Source organism: Desmodus rotundus, chromosome 1 (assembly GCF_022682495.2).
Source record: "Desmodus rotundus isolate HL8 chromosome 1, HLdesRot8A.1, whole genome shotgun sequence".
Classification (NCBI taxonomy): domain Eukaryota; kingdom Metazoa; phylum Chordata; class Mammalia; order Chiroptera; family Phyllostomidae; genus Desmodus; species Desmodus rotundus.
Window position 1 is genome coordinate 120,049,666 of NC_071387.1, and position 25,033 is coordinate 120,074,698.

The 25,033-nt window shown below is 52.3% G+C and overlaps 3 protein-coding genes across 6 annotated transcripts in view; 1 reads left to right on the top strand and 2 right to left on the bottom strand.

Moving 5' to 3' along the window:
- The window catches only part of POR (cytochrome p450 oxidoreductase), a 72,113-nt gene extending 69,216 nt beyond the window's left edge, over positions 1-2,897 (top strand). For all 3 annotated transcript variants that reach the window (XM_045204623.2, XM_045204624.2, XM_024571695.3), the window contains 6 exons: positions 776-957; positions 1,150-1,299; positions 1,638-1,908; positions 1,990-2,135; positions 2,213-2,298; positions 2,401-2,897. In XM_045204623.2, coding sequence (XP_045060558.2) covers positions 776-957; positions 1,150-1,299; positions 1,638-1,908; positions 1,990-2,135; positions 2,213-2,298; positions 2,401-2,545 — 980 coding nt within the window. In that variant the 3' untranslated portion in view covers positions 2,546-2,897. The remainder of the gene's footprint in view (positions 1-775; positions 958-1,149; positions 1,300-1,637; positions 1,909-1,989; positions 2,136-2,212; positions 2,299-2,400) is intronic.
- Positions 2,898-3,058: 161 nt separating this feature from the next.
- Positions 3,059-9,563, bottom strand: TMEM120A (transmembrane protein 120A). 2 transcript variants are annotated; one of them, XM_024571696.4, is made up of 12 exons: positions 9,109-9,545; positions 7,301-7,419; positions 6,991-7,107; positions 4,924-4,983; positions 4,622-4,717; positions 4,453-4,542; positions 4,186-4,251; positions 4,027-4,088; positions 3,825-3,917; positions 3,619-3,683; positions 3,458-3,526; positions 3,059-3,385 (listed from the first exon to the last, which is right to left on the bottom strand). In XM_024571696.4, exons 1-12 carry the CDS (start codon positions 9,187-9,189, stop codon positions 3,272-3,274), a joined length of 1,032 nt encoding a protein of 343 aa, XP_024427464.1. In that variant the 5' UTR covers positions 9,190-9,545; the 3' UTR covers positions 3,059-3,271. The 2 variants fall into 2 exon arrangements, with proteins under 2 accessions (XP_024427464.1, XP_024427465.1); XM_024571697.4 differs by lacking the exon at positions 3,619-3,683 and having other exon boundaries at positions 3,458-3,591; positions 9,109-9,563.
- Positions 9,564-9,746: 183 nt separating this feature from the next.
- STYXL1 (serine/threonine/tyrosine interacting like 1) overlaps positions 9,747-25,033 on the bottom strand; it is a 59,116-nt gene continuing 43,829 nt past the window's right edge. Inside the window, exon 9 of the mRNA XM_045204494.2 lies at positions 9,747-13,069. Coding sequence (XP_045060429.2) covers positions 12,938-13,069 — 132 coding nt within the window. The 3' untranslated portion in view covers positions 9,747-12,937. The remainder of the gene's footprint in view (positions 13,070-25,033) is intronic.

Genomic DNA, 25,033 nt, shown 5'->3' on the forward strand with positions numbered 1-25,033 from the left:
GCCCTTCCTGCACCAGGCCCTCTGTGCATCCTCGGCAACACTCCCGGCAGTTCTGCAGAGAGAGGCTCACCTGCACAGGCGCAGACAGCCCCCAGCGTCATGTCATGCCTCTGGAGGTGGAGATGCTTCTGGCAGCTCCCAGGCGGGCTCTTCTCTGCGTCCTGCTCTAGCCTGACTGGGGAGGTGGTCAGTAGAGCCGCCCGTTGGCTGGTGGCAGCAGGCGGCCACAGCAAGGGCTGGTCGTCGGGCTCCTGCCAGTGGCTGCAGCTGGAGTGTATAGGATGCTGCACCAAGAGCTCATCATCTGTGTGCCTCATGGAGACCCCCTGGTGTGCCCACACATAAAAACTGACATGGTGGGGCCCTGCCATCACAGCTGAAATCCCCAGTGTCAGCATCTCCTGGTCGTGAGCCAGGGGCCTCCCTGGGAGACCAGGCCCAGACCACAGGCAGGCAGGACACGCCGGGGTACCTCGACCTCTGCAGCCCTCTCTCTGAGCCACTTAGGGTCTCACTGTCCTGGAGGGGCAACAGTGCCCGCCAGGCCCCCGAGCAAGGTCCGGCCTGTGATGAGGACTACCTGTCTGGCTTGAAGCTAAAGGCTGGCTGAAGGCCTGAGGCTCGGCCCCCAAGGCTGACGAAGTGCTGCAAAAAGCCGGCCTTGCTTCCAGTGCCAGCCGGGCTTCCCGCTTCCCGCAGAGTAGCCTTCGGCTTCCCCCACTCCAATCCCGTGGCACCCCACTCACCCCAAATCCTGCTTTCTCTGTCCCTGCAGAGGAATCCAACAAGAAGCACCCATTCCCGTGCCCTACCACCTACCGCACAGCCCTCACCTACTACCTGGACATCACCAACCCGCCGCGCACCAACGTGCTGTACGAGCTGGCCCAGTACGCCTCGGAGCCCTCGGAGCAGGAGCACCTGCGCAAGATGGCGTCCTCCTCGGGCGAGGGCAAGGTAAGCCGGCCGGCCGTTCCTGCCCCCAGCACCCAGGCTGCTACCTCCTCAGCCCCGGGCTGCAGCTCCCAGCCAGCACCCCCAGGCCACCCCTCAGCCAGTCTCCAAGTGGCTTAGGTCCCACTTCAGCCCTGTCCCCCGGACCACTGTGTCCCCTCGCCTGCGTCTCACCCCAAGTTCTGTCTTCCCCAGGAGCTGTACCTGAGCTGGGTGGTTGAGGCTCGGAGGCACATCCTGGCCATCCTGCAGGACTACCCGTCCCTGCGGCCCCCCATCGACCACCTGTGTGAGCTGCTGCCGAGGCTGCAGGCCCGCTACTACTCCATCGCTTCATCCTCCAAGGTGAGGGGCCCTGCCGACTTACGGAAAGCACAGCGCTGGCTTCTCTGAGGCGCGCGGAGCCCTGCGCACAGCCCCCCCCCCGGCCCACACACCTGGGACCGCTGGCTGGGTCCATTGGGCGGCTGGGTCCACTGGGCGGCGTTGCCAGTAGGCCGGGCTGCGCACTGTGTACCGCCTCAGTGCCAAGAGCTACTCAGGAAAACTGCTGGAAAGGGGCTTTTGAGGTTTGGGCACCATGGAGAAGCCCTGAGCAGGAACCCTGTGCCGAGGTGGCTCGGGTGACAGGGCTGGTGGCAGAAAGGGGCCTTAGGCACTGAGCTCACTCCTGCCCCCACCAGGTCCACCCCAACTCCGTGCACATCTGTGCCGTGGCCGTGGAATACGAAGCCAAGTCTGGCCGCATCAACAAGGGAGTGGCCACCAGCTGGCTTCGGGCCAAGGAGCCTGCGGGGGAGAACGGCCGCCGGGCCCTGGTGCCCATGTTTGTGCGCAAGTCCCAGTTCCGCCTGCCCTTCAAGCCCACCACGCCTGTCATCATGGTGGGCCCCGGCACCGGGGTCGCCCCCTTCATAGGCTTCATTCAGGAGCGGGCCTGGCTGCGGCAGCAGGGTGAGTGCGGGCGCCAGTGAGTGGGGGGACAGGAGGCAGGGACCGACCGCTCCCGTGCTCACCCTGGCTGCCCCCCACCAGGTAAGGAGGTGGGGGAGACGCTGCTCTACTACGGCTGCCGCCGCTCTGACGAGGACTACCTGTACCGCGAGGAGCTGGCCCAGTTCCACAAGGAGGGCTCCCTCACCCAGCTCAACGTGGCCTTCTCCCGGGAGCAGCCCCACAAGGTGAGGAAGGGGCAGGCTGCCCTCGCGGGGTGCGAGGCTGAGACTGGCCTCCTTACAGGCACCCCCTCTGCCCTCAGGTCTACGTCCAGCATTTACTGAAGAGGGACAAGGAGCACCTGTGGAAGCTGATCCACGAGGACAGTGCCCACATCTATGTCTGCGGGTGAGCGAGGGCAGGGGACAGGGGAACGGAAGGGGTGAGGCACTCCCCCCCCCCCCCCCAGCCCCGTGCCTGGCCCTGAGCGCTACCTCCTCCTCCCCACAGGGATGCTCGGAACATGGCGAGGGACGTGCAGAACACCTTCTACGATGTCGTGGCGGAGCTGGGGTCCATGGAGCACGCCCAGGCTGTGGACTACATCAAGAAACTGATGACCAAGGGCCGATACTCCCTGGACGTGTGGAGCTAGGGGCCCCGGCCCGGCCCTGCTCTGGCCTCACGCCGCACAGACTTGCTTCCCCTGTAATCACTTCTTCCCCCGGCCAGGCTCCTGGACGGTTCTGCGGGGCCTCATCTGAGGATGCAGGCCCAGTGACAAAGACTCTGGGCCCAAAATGTGCCCTCCGGAGTCCCCTGGCCACAGGGAAGGCGGCCAAGGGTGGCCAGGCCCACACTCTGTGAGCGCCTCAGGCCCCCAGGGGCTGGTCAGAAGGGGCTCTTCTCTCAGCTGAGCGGAGACTTGGCCCTTCCACATGATTTTCAATGAGTGTAAATAATTTTAAATAACCTCTGGCCCTTGGAATAAAGTTCTGTTTTCTGTATTTGCCTGATGTCCCTTGAATAGATCTGGAGCCTCCACCTGGGTCTGCTAAACTCAGACACCAGAGGGACCGATTCAAGAGCCCAAAGAAACTGGGCTGTGGCAGCACAGAGCCACCGTGCCCCTGCCTGACCCTCAGGAGACCACACACCTCAAGCCACCTCCGTGCCTCTCTTCCTTTATTGTGTCCCCGGCCCCCAGCTCCCCACAGGCTGGGACACAGGCCCGGGTCTTCTCCAGTGTAGCCTTCAGGGCCCACAGAGCCCACAGAACCCAGGGAGAGCAGCAAAGACCTTCCTGGACAAGGGAGTCCCCACCCCCTCAAACACATGGGATTCAGAAGCCCTTTGGGGCTGGTGGGCAGAAGACCCAGCCTCAATCTTTCTTGCTTCTGTGCCGCTGACTGTGGAATTTCTGGTGCACGACCCGCAGGGTGGTGAAGAAATTGCCAAGGAAGAGGATGAGGAAGGGGAAGCCACACATGAGTACCTGGGGGAGGAAGCAGGGTTAGGATGGGCTGAATCCAGCCCTCCCAGCATCCCTTCCAGGGCCCCGGCTCACCTGCCACTCCCTGCACTCGGGATCCCGGGCCAAGTTGAACAGCGTCAGCGCGTTATAAAGCTGCCAGAACTGGGAGGGAGGGGTTCTCACATAGAACGCGGCCCCTGCGTCTGCCAGAGCAGGGGCTGGACGGCCTGATGGATGGGGACACACACACTTACATGTCCAAAGAAAAGAAAGGGCAGCAGGAAGGTGAGGCCCCGCCACATCCAGGACTGGAAGCCCTCTGTGAAGGAGAAGGAGCAGGGCACCGAATAACCAGAGTGGGGAGAAAGACACCATTACCCAGACACAGGTTGAGAGGAAAGGACTTCCCCCTTCCATCTCCCTGGCCAGGACCCAGGGCGGAAGACCACGCCTGACCTACCCACAGTGAGATCCATGGTGTGCCTCTCGCCCAGGGCCCGCAGGCGGTACAGGCAGCCACTCTGGTAGTAATACTGGAGGAACTGCACAAAGCCTGGGGGGTTGGGGTATCAGGACTGGGCTGGAGCCCCAAGTCCTTCCCTGGCCCCTCCCCCCCGCCCCGGGCAAGTCCTGAGCTGAGCAGGGACCTCTGAGACACTCACTCTGGTACATGGAGAAGGACAGGAATTGGTTCCGGAACTTCTGATACATGAGGCCGTCGGGCCTACGGCAGAAAGTGGAGGGGTGGGGAGCTGGGGGATGCCAACTCTCCCAGTCCCGGCCCCCCACCGAGGCCCTGGGAACCAAGCTGCCCCACTCACCACGTCAGCATGACTCCCGACAGGAACGTGGACACGTAGTGATGGAACACCCACCAGCCTTTGATCCTGTACGGGAAGCTGCTGTCACTCCCTTAGCCCCCAGGATTGGTGCTTGGGGCCAGGGAGCTATTTGAGGTGGGAAGAAATCAGCACCCCAGCCCAGTTCCTGCTTCTCGCAGGGCCACGGCACCCCCCCACCACCACTTCCTAGGGTGGCTCCAGTACCCTCCCCCACCCCCCAGGAGCTGGAGTTAGGCCCTTGCCCACCTGGAGCCATTGTTGATGAGGATGCTCTCTCGGATGGTCAGGGTGCAGTAATACCACACCAGCAGGAAGTTAAAGACGGAGTCTGTCACCCTGCAGAGGGGGACACAAGGTGGGTGCTAGTGGAGCTGGGAGAAAACAAGCATCCGGCCCTGAGCAGCAGGACACCCACCTGGAGTTGAGGAGGAAGCGGCAGGTGAAGGAGATGAGGATGAGGATGATGGTGAGGTAGAGCTTGAACTTCTCATACTCATCTTTGTAGGCAAACCTGGGGAGGGCAATACCCATGCGACAGGCTGGGGTGCTGGCGGGACCCGCCCTCACCTCCGCCTGAGGATGGGGGGGCCTGCTGCAGACACGCTTCCTGTGTGGTGTGCGGCCAGCGTGGGGGAGTAGCCCCTGACCCCCAAGGCTCAGGGACAGCTGGGGCGGGGAGGGGGGACGACTGGGAGCCAGCCCACGACAACCAATTACTTAGCCTGCTTGCTCAGGAGTGTCACGTTGACGTTGCCCAGAACCAGGCTCAAGTACAACCTAGGGAAGGGGGGACACGGGGTGAGAAGGGGTCCCGACCCAGAGGGAAGCTAAGGGCCCAGAGCCCCAGCGTGCGCCAGGCCAGCATCGGTCACCACCCCCACTCAGCCTTCCCATGGCCTTGGTTTCGGGCTGATCTCAGGAGGCGGCAGACCAGCTCCACAGGAAACACTGATGCCTAACCTTTCCTCCTGCCTGCTCCTAAATCCTGCTCCAAGGAAAACCAACCTCCCCCGCTTCCTTTGTCATCGTCACCCACACTCCCCTCCCTCAGGACCTCGAGAGCAGCCTGGCTCTTCCGCCCCACGGAAGCCTTGCCCACACCTCAGACCGCCCCTGTGGGCCTGGGCGGTGGACTGACTGTCTGGGTGCAGGATCACCACCTGCCACCTACCCACGGTAGGTGCCCTATACTTCCGACAACCTGAAGCCCCAAACACACCCCGGTCTCTCCCGGAATCCTGAGCCCCTGAGTGCCCGGGCTCCCAGCGGGTTTCACCACAGGGACCCCCCCCCCACTCCCCGCCCAGGAGGCTCCCAGGTCCTGCTGGGCCTGTAACTCCCTCCTGAGCCAGCCAAGTCCCCAAGCCCTCCTTCACATGTCAACCACTTCTTGCCAACCTGTCACTCCCAGCTCCTGGCAGTGCCATTGCACCCACCAGCTAAGCTCGTCTTGTCCTCTGCCAGAGAGACTTCAAGAGGTGACCAGAGAGTCACAGTCATGTACTAAGCAGCTGCACCCATACCTGGGCTCTTGTTCACACTCAAACTATATGGATGGGCTCAGAGTGGTTAAGGGACTTGCCCAAGGCTGCGAAGAGATTAAAGGGCATAGAGGGGACTTGGACCAGGCTTCCAGGCTGCCTCTCAGTGCCACCACCGGCTCCCTGTCCCAACCCTGGGAATGGCCTGACAAACCCTTTACCCAGACTCTCCATCCTGCCTCCTTCCCGGCACCTGACATCTCTCCTGCCTGCACTGGCACCCTCATCTCTGCACCCCTCCCATCTCAAACAGCAGGGGCCCTTGCCCGGCCCTCTCCCTCTTCCCAGAAGGTTTCCTCCGTCACCTAGTGCCCCTTTTCTGGGCCTCCCCTCTCTGCTGGCCCCACCCCTCAGCAGGCAGATATACTCAAGTCTGTTCCGTGTTCAAAGTTACACATACACCCACGCAAAAGCCCCCCCACCAACCCGCACGGAAGTACTAGCCTCTCCTTCTGTTCACAGCCTCCGAAGTGTGGCCTAAACTTGGCTGTCTCCTCAGCTCTTCTGTCATTCCCAGTATCAACTTCCACTCACACCGTCCCGTGAAGTGGTTCTCTCCAAGGTCACCCTGACTTCCAGGAAGCATTTCCCCTTTCCCCTTCATTACTGAATGTGACCCCCACAGCCATCTGCTCTGAAGCCGCTGGCCACTCCCCTTGCCTTCTGGGACATGCTCCCTCCCAGCAGTCTGGCTACCTGCCATCTCTGCTGCATTTTTTTTTGTTCAGCCCAGGGCTCTGCACTGTACCTGCCCATCCACCTCCGTGGTGGACATGCATACTTACTTGACCGGTCATTGCCCCCAGGCCTACTAGGCTCCAGGTGAGCTCTGCTGCTGGGCTCCGTGTGATCCCATCCTGACCTCTCGACCTCTCACCTCCCAGCACACTTGCTGCTACTGCATTCCTGCGTTGGGTTGGCTCATTCCTTCCTCCTTTATAACTCTGCTCAGGCCTCACCTACTACAGGGGCTCTCTGACCTCCTGGGCTGGACTAAGAGCCTCCCTCACTCCGCTGCTCCCTGCAGTTCCACCACAAAGCACCCGGTCACAGTAAACTGTCACTGCCACCCAGCTGTCTCCCTGCTCCCCTGAGACAGAATGCTCCCCGAAGGAGCCTGACTACTCAGCCCAGAGTGGGCCCAGGGGACATCTGCTGGCCAAATGATCAAGCAGAGGAACAGCGCGCTTCAGGTCTCTCTCCCAGGAGTGGCTGTAGACTGAATTTGGGAGAGGGGTCTCACCCATTCTTCTTGGGCAAATAGGCCTCCATATCGAAGAAGAGGCCTTGGCGCTCCTTGATCTGGCTCTCCAGCTCCTTCGCAGCTTCCTTGACCTCCCCTGGGAGGGAGGGCCTGCATCTGCAGGTGGGGCCACAGAAGCCGGAGTGGCAGGGGGGCCAACAACACGGCCCAGAGAGCGGAGGAGCGGTGCCAAGGACACTCCCAGAGTCAGCACCAGCCCTCTGCCCCACCAGCTCAGACACCTGCCCCCAGACCAAGGCCAAGGGGACATGGGGGGACATGGCAGGCCATGAGGAGGGGGCATCCTAACTTCTTCAGGATGAAGGCCAGCTGCTGGAGCTGCTTCTTCTGCCGAGTGATACAGCTGGTACAATTGTTCTGCAGCTTGGTCAGCTCCTCCAGCTTCAGGCGGTACAGCCGGTGGGTCTCCTGAGGGCCAGGTTGAGGGCAGGGTCAGACTGCTTGGAGGGCGCTGAGCCAGAGCCTGCTGGGCTGGGGGCAGGGGGCTCAGACTCCTCCGGGGCTTCTTGGGAGGGTCTCAGCAGGAAAAGAGGCAGCCAGCTGTGCCAGCCCAGGGACTTCCCTCAGTTTGCTCTCTCCCGGGCAAGGAAATAGAGTTCTTCCAGGAAGCCCGACGCCCCCAAGGCACCCCTCTCCCAGAAACAGGCTAGTTCCCTGAGGTTTTTTTTAGTCTCAGCCCATCTATGAGTTGTTCCCATCCCTCTCTGTTCCACCCTGATTCTAGGCCCATGGGTCCACCTTCTGCACCAAGCAGGCTGCCTGAAGCCACCCTTGGCCCTCTCAGATCCGCCTGCCCATCCATCCTACATGTGCAGGGGGAGCTTGGGATGCCCAAGATGCCTTCTGCTCTGGCACTCCCAGCATCTTCCTCCCAGGTTAAAGGTTATCAGGCTTCAGCCCTTGGACCTACTTATAAGACCAGTCCATACCCCTCTCCAGTACCTTTGGCCCAAAGCTTCCCAGAGCACTTTGCCCTGGTGGGTGGGTCTAGAGAAGAAGCAATATTGGGCAATGGTAAATGTAAGGAAGGCCAGTGGGGGCTGAGACCAGGGCAGTGGTGATCAGGCTGGTAGCCTGGGTCTGCTCTGCTCAGGACTGGGAAACCGCACTGGTGGCAGTAGGTTTGGCTGGCCAGGGGGCAGGTAGGCTTCAATACTGACAGGAAATGGCTGGAACCAGTCCAGGAGAAGCAAAGGCTAATCAAAAGCCTAGATTGCCCGAGCTCTACGCTGTCTGGGTCTTGTTTCTCACTCCAAGGAGAGGCCACCACGGCCCCTCAGAACCCAGCAAGTTCCACCTCTACCCAAGCCCAGCCCCCATCTCTGCTGTCGGAAGGAAGCCAGCTGCCTCTTCTTCCCTTGACTCCCCACGGAACAGCACTGCGGCCCATACAAGCCAGTTCCAGCCAATTCCTCCAGTGGCTTCCCACTGGTCTTAAAGAGACTCCCAGCCTGGCCAGGTCCATGAGGTCCCCCACCCACTTATCCCCTCACTCTTGGCAGCAGCCTCAAGGACCTGCCTTCGCGGCCACTGTCCTTCACTCTGGCTCGGCCCCGCCCCCGTCCTGGTCGGGGACTACAACTCAACACCACTTCCCAGGCCCACACCTAACTGCCCCCTGTGGCGCACCCTAGGCGCACTCAGTCCAGACCTCGCTGCCCAAAGGGCGGGACCGCACTACTTGCGGCTCCCGCCGGGACGGAGCCCACAGCATGTTTGCTGAGTGATTGACCCAAGACTGGACCCGGCCAGCTCTGACTCAAGTGGCCACACTACTGGAAGAAAGAGAGGTCCGGGTCGGAGCCTCTTTCCGAGGCCCTCGCTGGAGGCCCTGGTCCGACAGGCGCAATGGGATCCCACTGGGTTCGCGTCGGCCACACTGGCGAATTGTCCCCTTCGGGCAACTTACGTGAGGTCGAGAGGAGAGTCCAGCCAGGACACCGGGACCCGAGTCCTCGCCGCACTCGGGAACAACACCAGGGACCCCAACGCCTGACCCCGAGCTCCCCGCTGCCTGATACAGAACTGACAGACTCTTGACCCTCCCAGCCAAAGAGACATGGCCTGGGGCCAATGGGTGCCTGCATTGGTGCTCACCTGGATGCTCTGGAAGTCCTGCTGCAGCTCCTCCCAGTCCCGCAGGCAGTCGCCCAGCGGGCCCGGGGGCGTGGGAGGCATGGCTGCCAGGCCCGGAGCCAGAGGAGCGGAGGGTAGAGGACGCCGCAGCAACCCCCGCCGACCGTGGCTCCCCGGCCTCCACCGCCCCCGCCCCTGTCTGCTTCCGGGCTCGAGCCACAACGCTGACCAATGGAAAAGGTGCCTGTAGCTACGACCTCGCTGGCCCCGCCCCCATCTGAGCCAATCGGGCCTAGGGCGTGGCCTGGGCGGAGCCAAAGTGCACAAATTGCAGTACCCCGGCAACTCTGGTACTGAACAAGATCTGGGGAGGTGGCGGCCCCTCGCTGGGCTCCACTGATTGTGCCAACCTCGGTCTGCAGCCAGCAGTGACCCCGCCCTCAGGAAGTAAATCAAAGTCCAGTGAAGTGACACCTACCTCAAACACTTTTGTTCTTGGGATGCTGAGCCTCTGCGAGGAGTGAATTCTGAATCTCTTACCTCACTTGGATTTTTTTTTGTAAATATATTTTATTGATTATGCTATTACAGTTGTCCAATTTTTTTCTCCCCTTTATCTCCCTCTGCCCTGCATCCCCTTCCCACCCTCATTCCCCATCCCGCTTAGTTCATGTCCATGGGTCGTACATATTAAGTTCTTTGGAGTCTCCATTTCCTATCCTATTCTTAATTTCCCTGTCTATTTTCTACCTACCATTTATGCTTTTTTAAAAAATATATTTTATTGATTATGCTATTACAGTTGTCCCATTCCTACCACCCCTTTATTCCCCTCCACCCTACACATCCCCTACAACCCACATTCCCCCCACCTTTAGTTCATGTCTGTGGGTCATATATATAAGTTCTTTGGCTTCTACATTTTCTATACCATTTTTAACCTCCCCCGGTCTGTTTTCTACCTACCATTTATGCTACTTATTCTCTGTACCTTTTCTCCCTCTCTCCCCCTCCCACTCCCCTGCTGCTAACCCTCCATGTGATCTCCATTTCTGTGATTCTTTTCCTGTTCTAGTTATTTGCTTAGTTTGTTTTTGTTTTTGTTATTTTAAGGCTCAGTTGTTTATAGTTGTGAGTTTGTTGTCATTTTACTGTTCATAGTTTTGATACCTTCTTTTTCTTAGATAAGTCCCTTTAACATTTCATATTATAAGGGCTTGGTGATGATGAACTCCTTTAACTTGACCTTATCTGGGAAGCACTTTACCTGCCCTTCCATTCTAAATGATAGCTTTGCTGGGTGGAGTAATCTTGGATTAAGTCCTTGCCTTTCTTGACTTTGAATACTTCTTTCTAGTCCCTTCTTGCCTGCAAGGTTTCTTTTGAGAAATCAGCTGACAGTCTTATGGGAACTCCTTTGTAGGTAACTGTCTCCTTTTCTCTAGCTGCTTTTAAGATTCTCTCCTTATCTTTAACCTTGGGTAATGTAATTATGATATGCCTTGGAGTGTGCTTCCTTGGGTCCAACTTCTTTGGGACTCTCTGAGCTTCCTGGACTTCCTGGAAGCCTATTTCCTTTGCCAGATTGGGGAAGTTCTCCTTCATTATTTTTTCAAGTAAGTTTTCAGTTTCTTGCTCTTCCTCTTCTCCTTCTGGTACCCCTATGATTTGGATGTTGGGACATTTAAAGTTGTCCCAGAGGTCCCTAAGCCTCTCTTCATTTATGTGAATTCTTGTTTCTTCATTCTGTTCTGGTTGAATGTTTATTTCTTCCTTCCATTCCAAACCGTTGATTTGAGTCCTGGTTTCCTTCCCATCACTGTTGACTCCCTGTACATTTCTCTTCATTTCACTTAGCATAGCCTTCAGTTTTTCATCTAATTTGCGACCATATTCAACCAATTCTGTGAGCTTCCTGATTACCAGTGTTTTGAACTGTGCATCTGATAGGTTGGCTATCTCTTCGTGGCTTAGTTGATTTTCTGGAGCTTTGATCTATTCTTTCATTTGGGCCATATTCCTTTGTCTTGGTGCACCTGTTACATTGTAAGGGGTGGAGCTTTTGGTATTCACCAGGGTGGGGCAACATGTGTTGCTTCATTGTGGTGCTGTATGTGGGGGAGGGGTCCGAGAGGGAACAGGGCCACTTACTCTGCTCTCTGCCCATTTTCAGTCACTTCCCCCAATACCCACAATCAAATTGGGCTCTTCTGGTGCTGATTCTCAGGTGGGTGGGTTTGTGTACGCGTGCTAGGACCCTGTTGGTCTCTCCAACGACCTCTCCTGTGAGGCTGGGAGTTCCTCCCGCTGCTGCCTCAACCCACGCTGGTGTTTTCAGTCAGAGGTTTGAGGCTTTTTTTCCCTGTGCTGGAGCCCTGGGTTGTGCAGTCTGTCTCACTCCCTAGTTGTTCCTCCTGGTTTATCTGCCCATGAATGTGGGACTTCCCACTCCACCAGCAGCTGCCTCGCTGGGTCCATGAGCTGCCGCCCTGCTGGCCAGCTGCAGTGTTGCCTGCCCCAGTCCTCCAGCCACCGCCTTGCTGCGAGTCCTCTCCACCCAGGCTGTCCGTCTCCACCCCTCCTACTGGGCTGGATGAATGTTTCTTCTTTAACTCCTTGGTTGTCAGACTTCCATACAGTTTGATTTTCTGTCAGTTTTGGTTGGTTTTTAAATTTTTGTTGTCCTTCTTTTGCTTGTACAAGGAGGCACAGTGTGTCTACCTACACCTCCATCTTGGCCAGAAAAAAAAACCCTCGCTTGGATTTTTACAGTCCCCTCCTTACTGTCTCCCTGCCTCCAGACTCACCATTACTGTCCCTTCACACAGCTAGCAAAATGCTCTTCCTAAAATGCAAGGCTAATCCCCACCACGTGCCTGGCGAAAACTTTCCAAAGGCTCTGCCCTGCCTCAACGGATGTCTCTAACAACAAAGCCATTGCTCTGACATCATCCCAGGCTATGTTCCAGCTAAGACCCTGACTAAAGCCTGTGTTGCCAGAAAAGCTCTTACCCCACTACTTGAGGGCTTGGGCTTCCATTGGGGGTAGGGGCGACCTCCAACCCTCTACAGACATGAGATGGTGTTCATCCTATGTCCCCAGCCCTGCCCAGCCAGCAGATAATAATTTCTGAATGAACAATTGATGGACATGCTAAATTCTTCATCAGTCCCCTTGTCTGTACTCTCTCCTGACTCCAGTGCTCAAAACACATTCTGAAGAAAACTCCCTTTGAGACCTGAGAAATTTACAGAAACCCAGGTATGGAAGATAGGACGGGTAGGAATCTTCTTGGCAAACACAGCCAGACAGGAATGAGAGGGAGAAATCTGTACAGTTGATGAACCCCTGGAGTGGTGGGGCATGCTGGAACTGGGGATGAGGCAAATGTGTGCCCTTGTGACAGGAGTCTCTCAGCTGTGGAGCCTGCTTCCTGGTCTTGGCATCTCTAGGACTGGGGGATCTGTGTCCACGGGTGGGCATTGTGGCACTCCCTCTGGTCCAACACTGGCAGCAGGAACCCCTGAAGCTCCCCCCAGGCAGCCTTCAAAGGGTCCAAGTCATGGGTGGAGGGCATGTGGGGCAGCCGTTCTGGCGGCCACATGCTCTTCCAGAGGCAGCCACATTACAGTGGGAGTGGTCCAGCATGATGCAGGGATGGGGGCACTCACTGAGTTTGGGCAGAGTGCACCTGCTATGAACAAGGAGCCTGGGAAAAACCAATGCAAGAGACTGACAAGAGGCTAGCAAAGGCCTTCTTCCACACCAACCTGGTTACATATCCTGGCCCACTACCCTCAATAAGCTCCCAAACAAAGTCCTTCAGGACCTACAGCTGGACCACAGAGATCAGTAGAGTGGATCTGAGATATCTGTGACAGAGTCTCCAAGAACAATCTTCTCCCACCTCGAAAGCTGAGCCACCAAGGCTCGATTTGGACGCATGTTGTTTTTGCACTTCTTGACGTAGGCCCAGGACCTCTGTGAACATAAGGAGAGAAAAACTTCAGAACTGGCCCTCGCTGCTGTGAGTCAGTGGATTGAATTCCAGCCTGAGAACCAAAGGGTCACAGTTTCGATTTCCAGTAGGAGCACATGCTTGGGTTTCGGGCTAGGTTCCCAGTAGGGGGCGTGTGAGAGGCAACCACACGTTGATGTTTCTTTCCTTCTCCTTCTCCCTCCCTTCCCCTCTGTCTAAAAAATAATAAATACGTAAATAGATGATAGATAGATAGATAGATAGATAGATAGATAGATAGATAGAAAAACTTCAGAACTGGACCTGGGCCCTTTCCACTTAGATCACAGCCAGCTCAGACGGGACAGGAGGCATTTGTCCAGGACCAACAACATGGCTTAGAGGCTGGACACAGAAATTGCAGGGGTTAATACACTAGGGAAAAGGACTCGCAGGAGATGGCTCTGGCTTGGCCAAGCCCCTCTGCACCTCTGTTTCTGAATACAGAGACAGTAAACATTCTTATTTCAGATGGCTCCTGTGAAGGTTGAAACAACATACGTGAAACCTCCCATGAGCAAGAAAGTGCCATGGCCATGCCTGGTGCATGGTGCAGCCTCAACAGAGGTTCGTGTTGTAAGGGGATAAATTAGTGGAAAGAGGAAGAGAACTGTGGGCAAATTCTCCGAAGAAGGAAAATTAAAGCAGCCTTCTTTCAGGTGTCCACCCTAACATGCAGGAAGAGTTATTATAGGGAGGAGAGTGACAAGCTGTTCTTATCTGGATTGAGGACAGAAGAAAAAGGAAAAGGTTTTAAAAGTGGTGCCTCAACAAACTAGGAATAAAAGGAAACCACCCCAACATAGTAAAGCTAATATACGAAAAGCCCACAGAAAACATCTTACTCAGCGGTGAAAGACCGAAAACTTGTGCCATGTTTGAGTGGGACAGGGCGAGGAGGCACGCTTTCGCCGTTTCTGTTCAATGTTGCACTGGCAGTCCTAGCCAGAGCAATCAGGAGAACCAAACACAGGGGGAAAGGCATCCGAACTGACAAGGAAGAAGTAAAATGATCTCTTTTTGCACATGACATGTTCTTTTATGCAGAATACCTTAAAGGTTACACTCTCCCCAAAAAAACCTACTAGAACTACTAAATGAATTTAGTGAACTTACAGGATACAAAATCAATACAATAACAATGAACAATCCAAACGGGAAATTAAGAAAACAATTCTATCTACAACAGCATCAAAAATAATACTTTGGAATAAACTTAAACAAGGATGTGAAAGACGTGTACCCCCAAACTACAAACTGTTGATAAAAGAAATTAAAGACACATAAGGAAATGAAAAGATATGCCATTTACATGGATTGGAAGATTTAATAGTATTAAGATGTCAACACCACCTGAAGTAATCTATAGATTTAATGCAATCTCTATTAATATCCCAATAGCATTTTTTGCAGCAATAGAAAAAGACATCCTGTAACTCATACAGAATCTCAAGGAATCACCAAATAGACAAAACAATCATATAAAAAGAAAAACAAAGTTGGAGGCATCACACTTTCCTGATTTCAAACCTTCAAAGTTATTATAAAACTGTAATAATCAAAACAATGTGGTCCTGGCATAAAGACAGATACTTAGACCAATGGAATGGAATAGAAAGCCCAGAAATAAGCCCTTACATATATGGTCAAGTGATTTCTACAAGGATGCCAAAACCATTTAATGGAGAAAGGAAAGCCTTTTTAACAATTGGTGTTGGGAATATCCACCTGCAAAAGAATGAAGCTGGACCCTTTCTTACACCATGTACAAAAATTAACTCAAAATAATCCAAGAACTAAATGTAAGAGCTAAGGGACTTCTGGCCAAGATGGAGGCATAGGTAGATACACTTTGCTTCCTCACACAACCAAAAGAAAGATAACAACCAATTTAAAAAAGAAAACAATCAGGACTACCACAAAATCAAACTGCATGGATATCCAACAACCAAGGAATTAAAGAAGAAACATTCATCCAGACTAGTAGGAGGGGCAGAGATGGGCAGCTAGGGTGGAGAGGACACATGGCAAGGCAGCGGCGAACTGGGGCTGGCAAGGCAGCAGCTGGCAGTCAGGATTCCCCACACTCACGTGTGGATAAGCCAGGAGGAACAACTGAGGAGTGAGACAAGCAGCACAACCCAGGGTTCCAGCGCAGGGAAATAAAGCCTCAAAACCTCTGGCTGTAAAAATCTGTGGGGGTTGCCGCAGTGGGAGAAACTCCCAGTCTCACAGGAGAGTCCATTGGAGAGGCCCATGGGATCCTAGAACATACACCACCCCACCCACCTGGGAATCAGCACCTGAAAGGGCACAATCCGCTTGTGGGAAGCGAGGGAAGTGATGGAAAATGGGTTTGAGCTGAGCAAGGGGCATTGTTCCCACTCTGACTACTCCCCCACATACAGCACCATAATGAAGCAACACATGTTGCCCCACCCTGGTGAATACCAAAAGCTCCACCCCTTACAATGTAACAGGTGCACCAAGACAAAGGAATATGGCCCAAATGAAAGAATAGATCAAAGCTCCAGAAAATCAACTAAGCCACGAAGAGATAGCCAACCTATCAGATGAACAGTTCACAACACTGGTAATCAGGAAGCTCACAGAATTGGTTGAATATGGTCGCAAATTAGATGAAAAACTGAAGGCTATGCTAAGTGAAATGAAGAGAAATGTACAGGGAGTCAACAGTGATGGGAAGGAAACCAGGACTCAAATCAACGGTTTGGAACGGAAGGAAGAAATAAACATTCAACCAGAACAGAATGAAGAAACAAGAATTCACATAAATGAAGAGAGGCTTAGGGACCTCTGGGACAACTTTAAATGTCCCAACATCCAAATCATAGGGGTACCAGAAGGAGAAGAGGAAGAGCAAGAAACTGAAAACTTACTTGAAAAAATAATGAAGGAGAACTTCCCCAATCTGGCAAAGGAAATAGGCTTCCAGGAAGTCCAGGAAGCTCAGAGAGTCCCAAAGAAGTTGGACCCAAGGAAGCACACTCCAAGGCATATCATAATTACATTACCCAAGGTTAAAGATAAGGAGAGAATCTTAAAAGCAGCTAGAGAAAAGGAGACAGTTACTTACAAAGGAGTTCCCATAAGACTGTCAGCTGATTTCTCAAAAGAAACCTTGCAGGCAAGAAGGGACTAGAAAGAAGTATTCAAAGTCAAGAAAGGCAAGGACTTAATCCAAGATTACTCCACCCAGCAAAGCTACCATTTAGAATGGAAGGGCAGGTAAAGTGCTTCCCAGATAAGGTCAAGTTAAAGGAGTTCATCATCACCAAGCCCTTATAATATGAAATGTTAAAGGGACTTATCTAAGAAAAAGAAGGTATCAAAACTATGAACAGTAAAATGACAACAAACTCACAACTATAAGCAACTGAGCCTTAAAATAACAAAAACAAAAACAAACTAAGCAAATAACTAGAACAGGAAAAGAATCACAGAAATGGACATCACATGAAGGGTTAGCAGCAGGGAGGGGGAGGGATGAGAATGGAGGAAAAGGTACAGGGAATAGGAAGCACAAATGGTAGGTACAAAATAGACAGGGGGAGGTTAAGAATAATATAGGAAATGGAGAAGCCAAGAACTTATATGTATGACCCATGGACATGAACTAAAGGGGGGAGGGGTACTGGTGGGAGAAGGTGCATGGCCAAGGGGAGTAGAGGGAAGAAAAAAATGGGACAACTGTAATAGCATAATCAATAGAATATATTTTTTTAAATAATAAATGTAAGAGCTAAAACTATAAAATTCTTAGAAGAAAACATAGGTAAAGCTCTATGACATTGGATTTGGGAATTCTTTCTTGGATATGACTTTCTAAAAACACAGGTCATAAAAGAAAAATAGATAAACTGGACACCAAAATTAAAAACATTTTTGCATCAAAACAAACAATCAGACTTCCAGTCCAGATGGAGGCATAGGTAAACTTGGCTCACCTCCTCACACAACCACAGCAAAAATTACAACTAGACTACAAAACAAATATCACCCAGAATCATCAGAACATTAAGCTGTATGGAAGTCTGACAACCAAAGAATTAAAGAAACCACTTTCATCCAGGCAGTTAGGAGGGGTGGAGATGCAGAGAGGCACAAAGATGCAAAGAGGTATAGAGATGCAGAATGGGCAGCCCACACCCACATGTGGTGGATAAAAATTAGGAGTGATACCTCAGGAGTGAGGGATCCCAGCCCCACACCAGACCCCACCAAGTGTTCTAGCACCAGTAAGATAAGTCCCCATAACTTCTGGCTATAAAAACCAGTTGGGGAAGAAACTGTGAGATTCTCTAGAGTATCCCCTTAAGGGGCCACAATGGACTTAGAACTTATTCAGACTCACTCCCTCTGGGCTTCAGATCAGGGCAACAGCTGAAAGGGCACCAGTGGCATGTAGGGAGAAATTGAAGTGTCTGGCATCAGGACAAATGTGGGGGACAGCTTCCTCCCAGACAAAACTCCAGAGGCCAGGAAGCAGCATTGTCTCCTCTCTGAGCCCTCCATCACACAGAGCCACAAACCAGCAAAACGGGTTGCCCCGCCCTGGCGTTTACCTAAGGCTCTATCCCATCCAACTTACTGGTGCACTTTTCTACAATAGGCCACGCTACTAAGACAGGGAGTCAAAGCAGCTCTACCTAATAACAGAAACAAACACAGGGAGGCTACCAAAATGAGAGACAAAGAAATACGGCCCAAATGAAAGAACAGAACGAAACTTCAGAAGAATAACTAAACAAAATGGAGATAAGTAATCTATCAGATGCAGAGTTCAAAACCCTGGTGATCGGGAAGCTCAAGGAACTCATTAGGTACTTCAATAGCATAAAAAAGACCCAGGCAGAAATGAAGTTTACACTAAGTAAAATAAAGAAAAATCTACAGGGAACAAACAGTGCAGTGGATAAAGCCAAGAATCAAATCAATGATTTGGAAGATAAGGAAGAAAAAAACATTCAATCAGAGCAGCAAGAAGAAAAGAGAACCCAAAAAAGGAGGACAGACTAAGGAGCCTCTGGGACATCTTCAAACATAACAACATCTGAATCATAGGGATGCCAGAAGGAAAAGAGGAAGAGGAAGAAATTGAAAACTTATTTGAAAAAATAACGAAAAAAAAACCCTTCCCTAATTTGGTGAAGGAAATAGATATACAAGTCCAGGAAGCACAGAGAATCCCAAACAAGTTGGACCCAAAGAGGACCACACCAAGACGCATCATAATTAAAATGCCAAAGATTAAAGATAAGGAGAGAATCTTAAAAGCAATAAAAGAAAAAGAGAGTTACCTACAAAGGAGTTCCCCTAAGACTGTCAGCTGACTTCTCAAAAGAAACTTTGCAGACTAAAAGGGACTGTTAAAATGTATTCAAAATGATGAAAAACAAGTACTTAAAACCTAGATTGCTCTATCCAGCAAAGCTATGATTTAGAATGGAAGGGCAGATAAAGTGTTCTCCAGACAAGGTAAAGCTAAAGAAGTTCATCATTACCAAGCCCTTATTACATGAAAAGTTAAAGGGACTTTTTTCAAGAAAAAGATCAGCAAGGTGACGTAGGCTGACATGGCTTGCCTATTCACACAACCATATCAAAATTAGAACTAAAACATAGAACAACCATTACTCAGGAACATCAGAAATCAAGCTGAATGGAAGTCTACAGAATAAAAGAAACCACATCCATCCAGACTGGTAGGAGGGGCATGGATGCTGAACGGGCTGGCCCCACACCTGTGTGGATAAAAATTCAGGAGGGATATTTTGGGAGTGAGGAGTCCCAGACCAACACCAGGACCCCAGCCCAGGATTCCAGTGCCAGGAAGATAAGTCACCACAACTTCTGTATGCAAAATCAGTGGGGATTGAGTCAGTGGAGGAGGCTGCTGGAGCCCTAAGCAATACCTCTTGAGAAACCCACACACAGACTCACCTACTCAGACTCGCTCCATCTGAGCTACAGCACCAAGATGGCAGCTTGAAGGGCACCAAGGGCATTGGTATACAAGGAGAGACTGAAGTGCCTGGCATCAGGGAGAGCAGAAGCCATTGTCTCTCTGCTGAGCCCTCCCTCAACAGAGCCAGTAGGCTGCTGCCATGTCTGAGACTCCATCACCCTGGCTAACACTGTGTGACCCACCTTGGAGATCCACGGAGGCTCTGCCCCACCCAATTTATGGGCCCACATAAGCTGCTTTTCCATAAGAATGTCTGCTCATGGCTCCTAAATCCTATCAAACAAGCAACAGCTGGCTTCAGTGAGCCCTATCAGCAGTCAGATTAGAGTCACAGCTTGGCTTCACCTGGGAATCTCTAAACCCAACACAAGTAGCGGACATCTCAGATTGCTTTACAGCTCAGGCAGGGTGCCCTGGGGAAAACAGAGGTAGGGGCTGACCTTGGCCTGCACCACCCAGGAAACCCCAGGGCCAACGTGCCCAGTGGAAAGCTGCAGACCACATTGGAGCCCTACCACCCTGCCCCTGCACAGCTGATCTTCCACAGAGGGTGAATAGCCCTGTATCTATTAAGGAAGTTGAATCAATAAAAAAAAAAAAAAAATCTTCCAAAAAAGAAAGCACGAGGCCCATATATTTTCACTGCTGAATTCCACATACAATGGAGCAGTATTCAGTCTGAGAAAAGAAGGAAACCCTGACACATGCTACAGCATGGATGAACCGTGAAGACACTACGCTGAGTGTCTTCATTAAACAAGCCAGCCCCAAAAGGACAAATACGGTATGAGTCCCTTTATACAAGGTAGGCAAAGTAGAACGTGGTTCCAGGGGCTGCAGGAGAAGGGGGATGGGGCGTTAGTGTTTAATGGGTATAGAGTTTCAGTTTTACAAGATGAAAATATTCTGGAGATGGGTTGCACAACAATGCGAATATACTTAACACTACTGAACTGTACACTTGAAAATGTTAAAATAGTAAATTTTGTGTTACCTGTGTTCTGTCACAATTAAAAAAATAAAATAAAACACAGTGATACCGAGGGCAGAGCCATGCAGTTATAAGGATTACTAAGTCCTGACCAGGTCAGAAGAGGCCCTTGAGGACCAACCATAATCATAGCGCCCTGCGCCCACCCACACACCCCACTTCCACCCCACAATGTATCTGCTGAGACCCACAGCAAATGCAGCAAGCTGGACGGACAGGCCTTTTTCTGTCCTTTGAGGGGAAAGAGAGGTGAAGGGACATGCCCAGGTCACTCCTGATAAGGAGCAATGCTCCATTTCTTTTTGTTTGTTTGTTTGTTTTTATATATTTATTGATTAGGCTATTACAATTGTCCCATTTCCGCCCCTTCACTCAACTCCACCCTGCCACCCCCTCCCTCCCACATTCCCCCCTATAGTTCATGTCCATGGGTCATACTTATAAGTTCTTTGGCTTCTACATTTCCTACACTATTCTTACCCTCCCCCTGTCTATTTTCCACCTATCATTTATGCTATTTATTCTCTGTACCTTTCCCCCCTCTCTCCCTTCCCACTCCCCTGCTGCTAACCCTCTATGTGATCTCCATTCCTGTGGTTCTGTTCCTGTTCTAGTTGTTTGCTTAGTTTTCTTTTGTTTTGGTTTTAGGTGTGGTTGTTAATAACTGTCAGTTTGCTGTCATTTTTACTGTTCATATTTTTTATCTTCTTTTTCTTAGATAAGTCCCTTTAACATTTCATATAATAATGGCTTGGTGATGATGATGAACTCCTTTAACTTGACCTTATCTGAGAAGCACTTTATCTGCCCCTCCATTCTAAACGATAGCTTTGCTGGATACAGTAATCTTGGATGTAGGTCCTTGCCTTTAATGACTTGGAATACTTCTTGCCAGCCCCTTCTTGCCTGTAAGGTCTTTTTTGAGAAATCAGCTGACAGTCTTAGGGGAACCCCTTTGTAGGTAACTGTGTCCTTTTCTCTTGCTGCTTCTAAGATTCTCTCCTTCTGTTTTATCTTGGGTAATGTAATTATGATGTGCCTTGGTGTGTTCCTCCTTGGGTCCAGCTTCTTTGGGACTCTCTGAGCTTCCTGGACTTCCTGGAAGTCTATTTCCTTTGCCAGACTGGGGAAGTTCTCCTTCATTATTTGTTCAAATAAGTTTTCAGTTTTTTGTTCTTCCTCTTCTCCTTCTGGCACCCCTATAATTCAGATATTGGAACTTTTCAAGATGTCCTGGAGGCTCCTAAGCCTCTCCTCATTTTTCCAAATTCTTGTTTCTTCATTCTTTTCTGGTTGGATGTTTCTTTCTTCCTTCTGGTCCACACCGTTGATTAGAGTCCCAGTTTCCTTCTCATCACTATTGGTTCCCTGTACATTTTCCTTTGTTTCTCTTAGCATAGCCTTCATTTTTTCATCTAGTTTTCGAACAAATTCAACCAATTCTGTGAGCGTCTTGATAACCAGTGTTTTGAACTGTGCATCCGATAGGTTGGCTATCTCTTCCTCGCTTAGTTGTATTTTTTCTGGAGCTTTGAAGTGTTCTGTCATTTGGGCCTTTTTTTTTTTTTTTGTCTTGGCTTGTCTGTTACTTAAAGGGGCGGAGCCTTAGGTGTTCCTGGGGCGGGGTAACGCTGGTCGTCGTGCGGTGACGCTGTACGTGGGGGAGGGGCCGAGAGGGAGCAACGGTGCCCGCTCCACTCTCCACCGGATTCCAATCACTCCCTCCGCTACCCACAATCAAATTGGGCCCCTCTGGTGCTGGTTCCCGAGTGGGTGGGCTTGTGCACGCTCCAGGCCCCTGTGGGTCTCTCCAACGACCTCTCCTGTGAAGCTGGGAGTCTCTCCTGCTGCCGCCCCAACCCCCACAGGCATTTTCAAGCAGAGGTCTGAGGATTTATTTCCCCACGCTGGAGCCCTCCGTTGTGCGGTCTGCTTTGCTCCCCGCCGATCGTCCAGGTTTATCTGTGCGCGGGTGTGGGGCCGCGGGGTGCTACCCTCCGCTCTGCCTGCCCCGTTCTCCGCCACTTTGAGTCCGGCCCTCTCGGCTTATCTGTGCGAGAATGTGGGGCCACAGGGTCTGCCAGCGGTCAGACTGCCCGCCCCGTTTGTCCCACACTCCGCCAGTCTCGGTCCCGCCATGGCCACGCGAGTCCTCTCTGCCCCGGTGCCCGTCTCCGCCCCGCCTACCAGTCTGGGTGCATGTTTCTTGTTTATCTCCTTGGTGTTGCACCCCCTCACCCCCCGATTTTCCACCAGTTCTGGTTGTGCGAGTAGGCGCAGTGGGTCCACCTACGCCGCCATCTTGGTTCTCCTCAATGCTCCATTTCTTACACTGCAAGGCCAGCACTCTCCCAGATTCTCTAGCTGGCCCATCTGGCTTTGCATTCCAGCTCTGCCACTTACCACTGTGGCCTCAGGCAAATTACTCAGCCTCTATATGCCTTCCGCAAAATGGGGACAATAACAGGTCTTGGGGGTCGTTGTGTTTTCCTTACACATAAAGTACTTAAAATAGTGCCACATGTGGGAAGCCTGCTGATATGAGCTATTATACGGTGCCTCAGGAGCTGGTTTTGTTTCCCTCTGAAGATCAATACGGGACAAAGCTACTCCAAGCAATTTAAACGCATTGACATTGATTTCGTAAGGGCTTGCTGGCTCTGGGATCCCACACAACCTTGCACCAAACTTTGAAAGCCCAAGACAGGCAGGAGTGGCTGTGGGTGCTAGGTTCTTCCCAGCTCACTCCTTGGCTTCCTACTCTTGTTCTTGATGCCCTGAGGAGTGGAGCTTGGACCACAAACCCAGGAAGCAGTATGTTGCTGAAGAGTGGCCCACACTGGTCTCGCCAGTCCTGTGGGTTCTGACTGTCACAGCCGAGCTGATGGCAGCCAGGGACACAGCTTCTCCAATGCGCTGGGGAGGACCCCCAAACCCCCAGGACCACACAGACAATGTCTGTGTGTCTCTCCCGACCCCCGGCAGCAGCAGAGCTGATCCCAGGTCCACACCTGTGTCAGCCATCCAGGGTACTTGGTTGGTAGCAGGAGAAGCCAACTGCCACACAGGACTCACTCAGCCTGGAGAGGACCCAGCAAGGTCGCAGCAACAGTGCTGCCCGCCCACAGCTCCGGGAGCTGGGCGGCTTTTCTGGGCAGTTATCTAGATGGCATCTCTGCACTGAGTGCCCCACAACAGGATTCTCTGCAGACGAGACAAAGATGGCTGCTCCAGGAAGGGAGCACCAGGGTTTCTCCTGAGACTGGAATTGCCTGGCCCTCAGGCACCCAAGTTCCTGCTTACCCACTGACCAGAACAACCATGCCCAGATGTCCCTTACCATCACTGCTGGAGCTGTGCATCTCCTGCAGGAAAGGTCAGGGTGCAGGCCTGCATGAGCCCCGTTACTGTGGGGGCCTGCCTGGCCTTGCTAGAGAACTTAGAGGGGCCTAGAGTGAGGAGATGAGTCCCCTCTGCTTTCACCCTAGCTGGCTCTAGAATCAGCTGTGCCATCTGCTTTGATGTGGCCAGAGAGAGAACTGTGATTTGCTTGTCAGGGTCAGAACACATCACCAAATGTTGAAGTTGGAAGGCTCCAAGGACCTTCCTGTGCCCAAGCCTCCCTGTGAGCAAGGAGGACACCGGAGATCACAGCTGGAGAGCACCTGGTGATAGTCAGTAGACTGGCCCCGTTTAAGTTCCAGGGGAGCTCAAGTCCTAGAACTCCCTGGTCCCCTGCAGGCAGGTGAGTGCGGCCCGCCTTCTGCCAGCTCTTTGCCTTCTCCTTATACCAGCTCAAAATGGCGGCGGAGAGGCCCCTCAGAGAACAGAGCCCATTCCTGGGAAGGAGACTGGAAAGGCCTCTCTCCAGGGACAACTGCACAGGCCTCCCTCCCCAGAGTTGTTAGCAACATCACCCTCTCCCCAGCATACCCCAAGATACCCTCAAGCAGGCAGTGACCCCAGTGTGAGGACCCAACAGTTCTCTTTGGATGGGATGAGAGAGTAGGCACCTGGGCCTCTCGCTCCAGGCCCTCTGATTCTGCATCCAGACTCTTTTCTTTTTAAAATCGTGGTAAAATACACAAATAAAACTTCACATTCTAACCATTTTTAGACACACAGTTCAACAGCATGAAGTACATTCACTGTATTATCTATCTCTACAACTTTTTCATCTTCCCAAACTAAAACTCCATACTCATTAACAACAACTCCCCCTCCCCCTGCCCCCAGGCACCGGCCCCCACCAGTCTACATTCTGTCTCCATGAATCCGGCTTCTCTAATTATCTCATATAAGTGGACTCATACAGCATTTGTTCTTCTGGGACGGGCTTAATGTCCTCAATGTTGTAGCATGTGCAGAATTTTCTTCTAAGAATGAATAATACTCCATTGTGTGCACAGACCACACTTTGTTTATCCATTCGTCTGCGATGGACACGTGGTTGCTTCTACCTCTTGGCTGTAGTGAACAGAGCTGCTGTGGACACGGGTGTGCAAATATCTGTGAGCCCCTGCTTTCACTTCTTTTGCACGTATGCTCAGAAGTGGAATCGCTGTATACCCAAGGCTCTTTTTAGCCAGCAATTTCACACCCAAAGAGTCAACACCCAAAACCACTGGCAATAGGCTCTGACCACAGTCATCCTTTGTCCCTCCCCTTCCTCCAAACACACTCCCAGACAAATGTGGGAGCTTTGCAGGTCTTCTGAAGTCATGTACAAGCTGTGCCAGGCAAGCCTCCCCCACTCCTCGGGGTAGGCCTGCTATCTCCTAGGGCAATGGGCAGTGGGAAAGAACTGCCCCGGGGGTCAGGAGCCCTGAGTACCCACGAGGTTTGTTGTGGTGGGTCCTAACTTCCTTCTCCTCTCTGAGCCCTGCTCCCCCAAGGGTAAAAGAATCATTGGAGCGGGTGCCCACTAAAGCCCTGCCAGCACTGCAT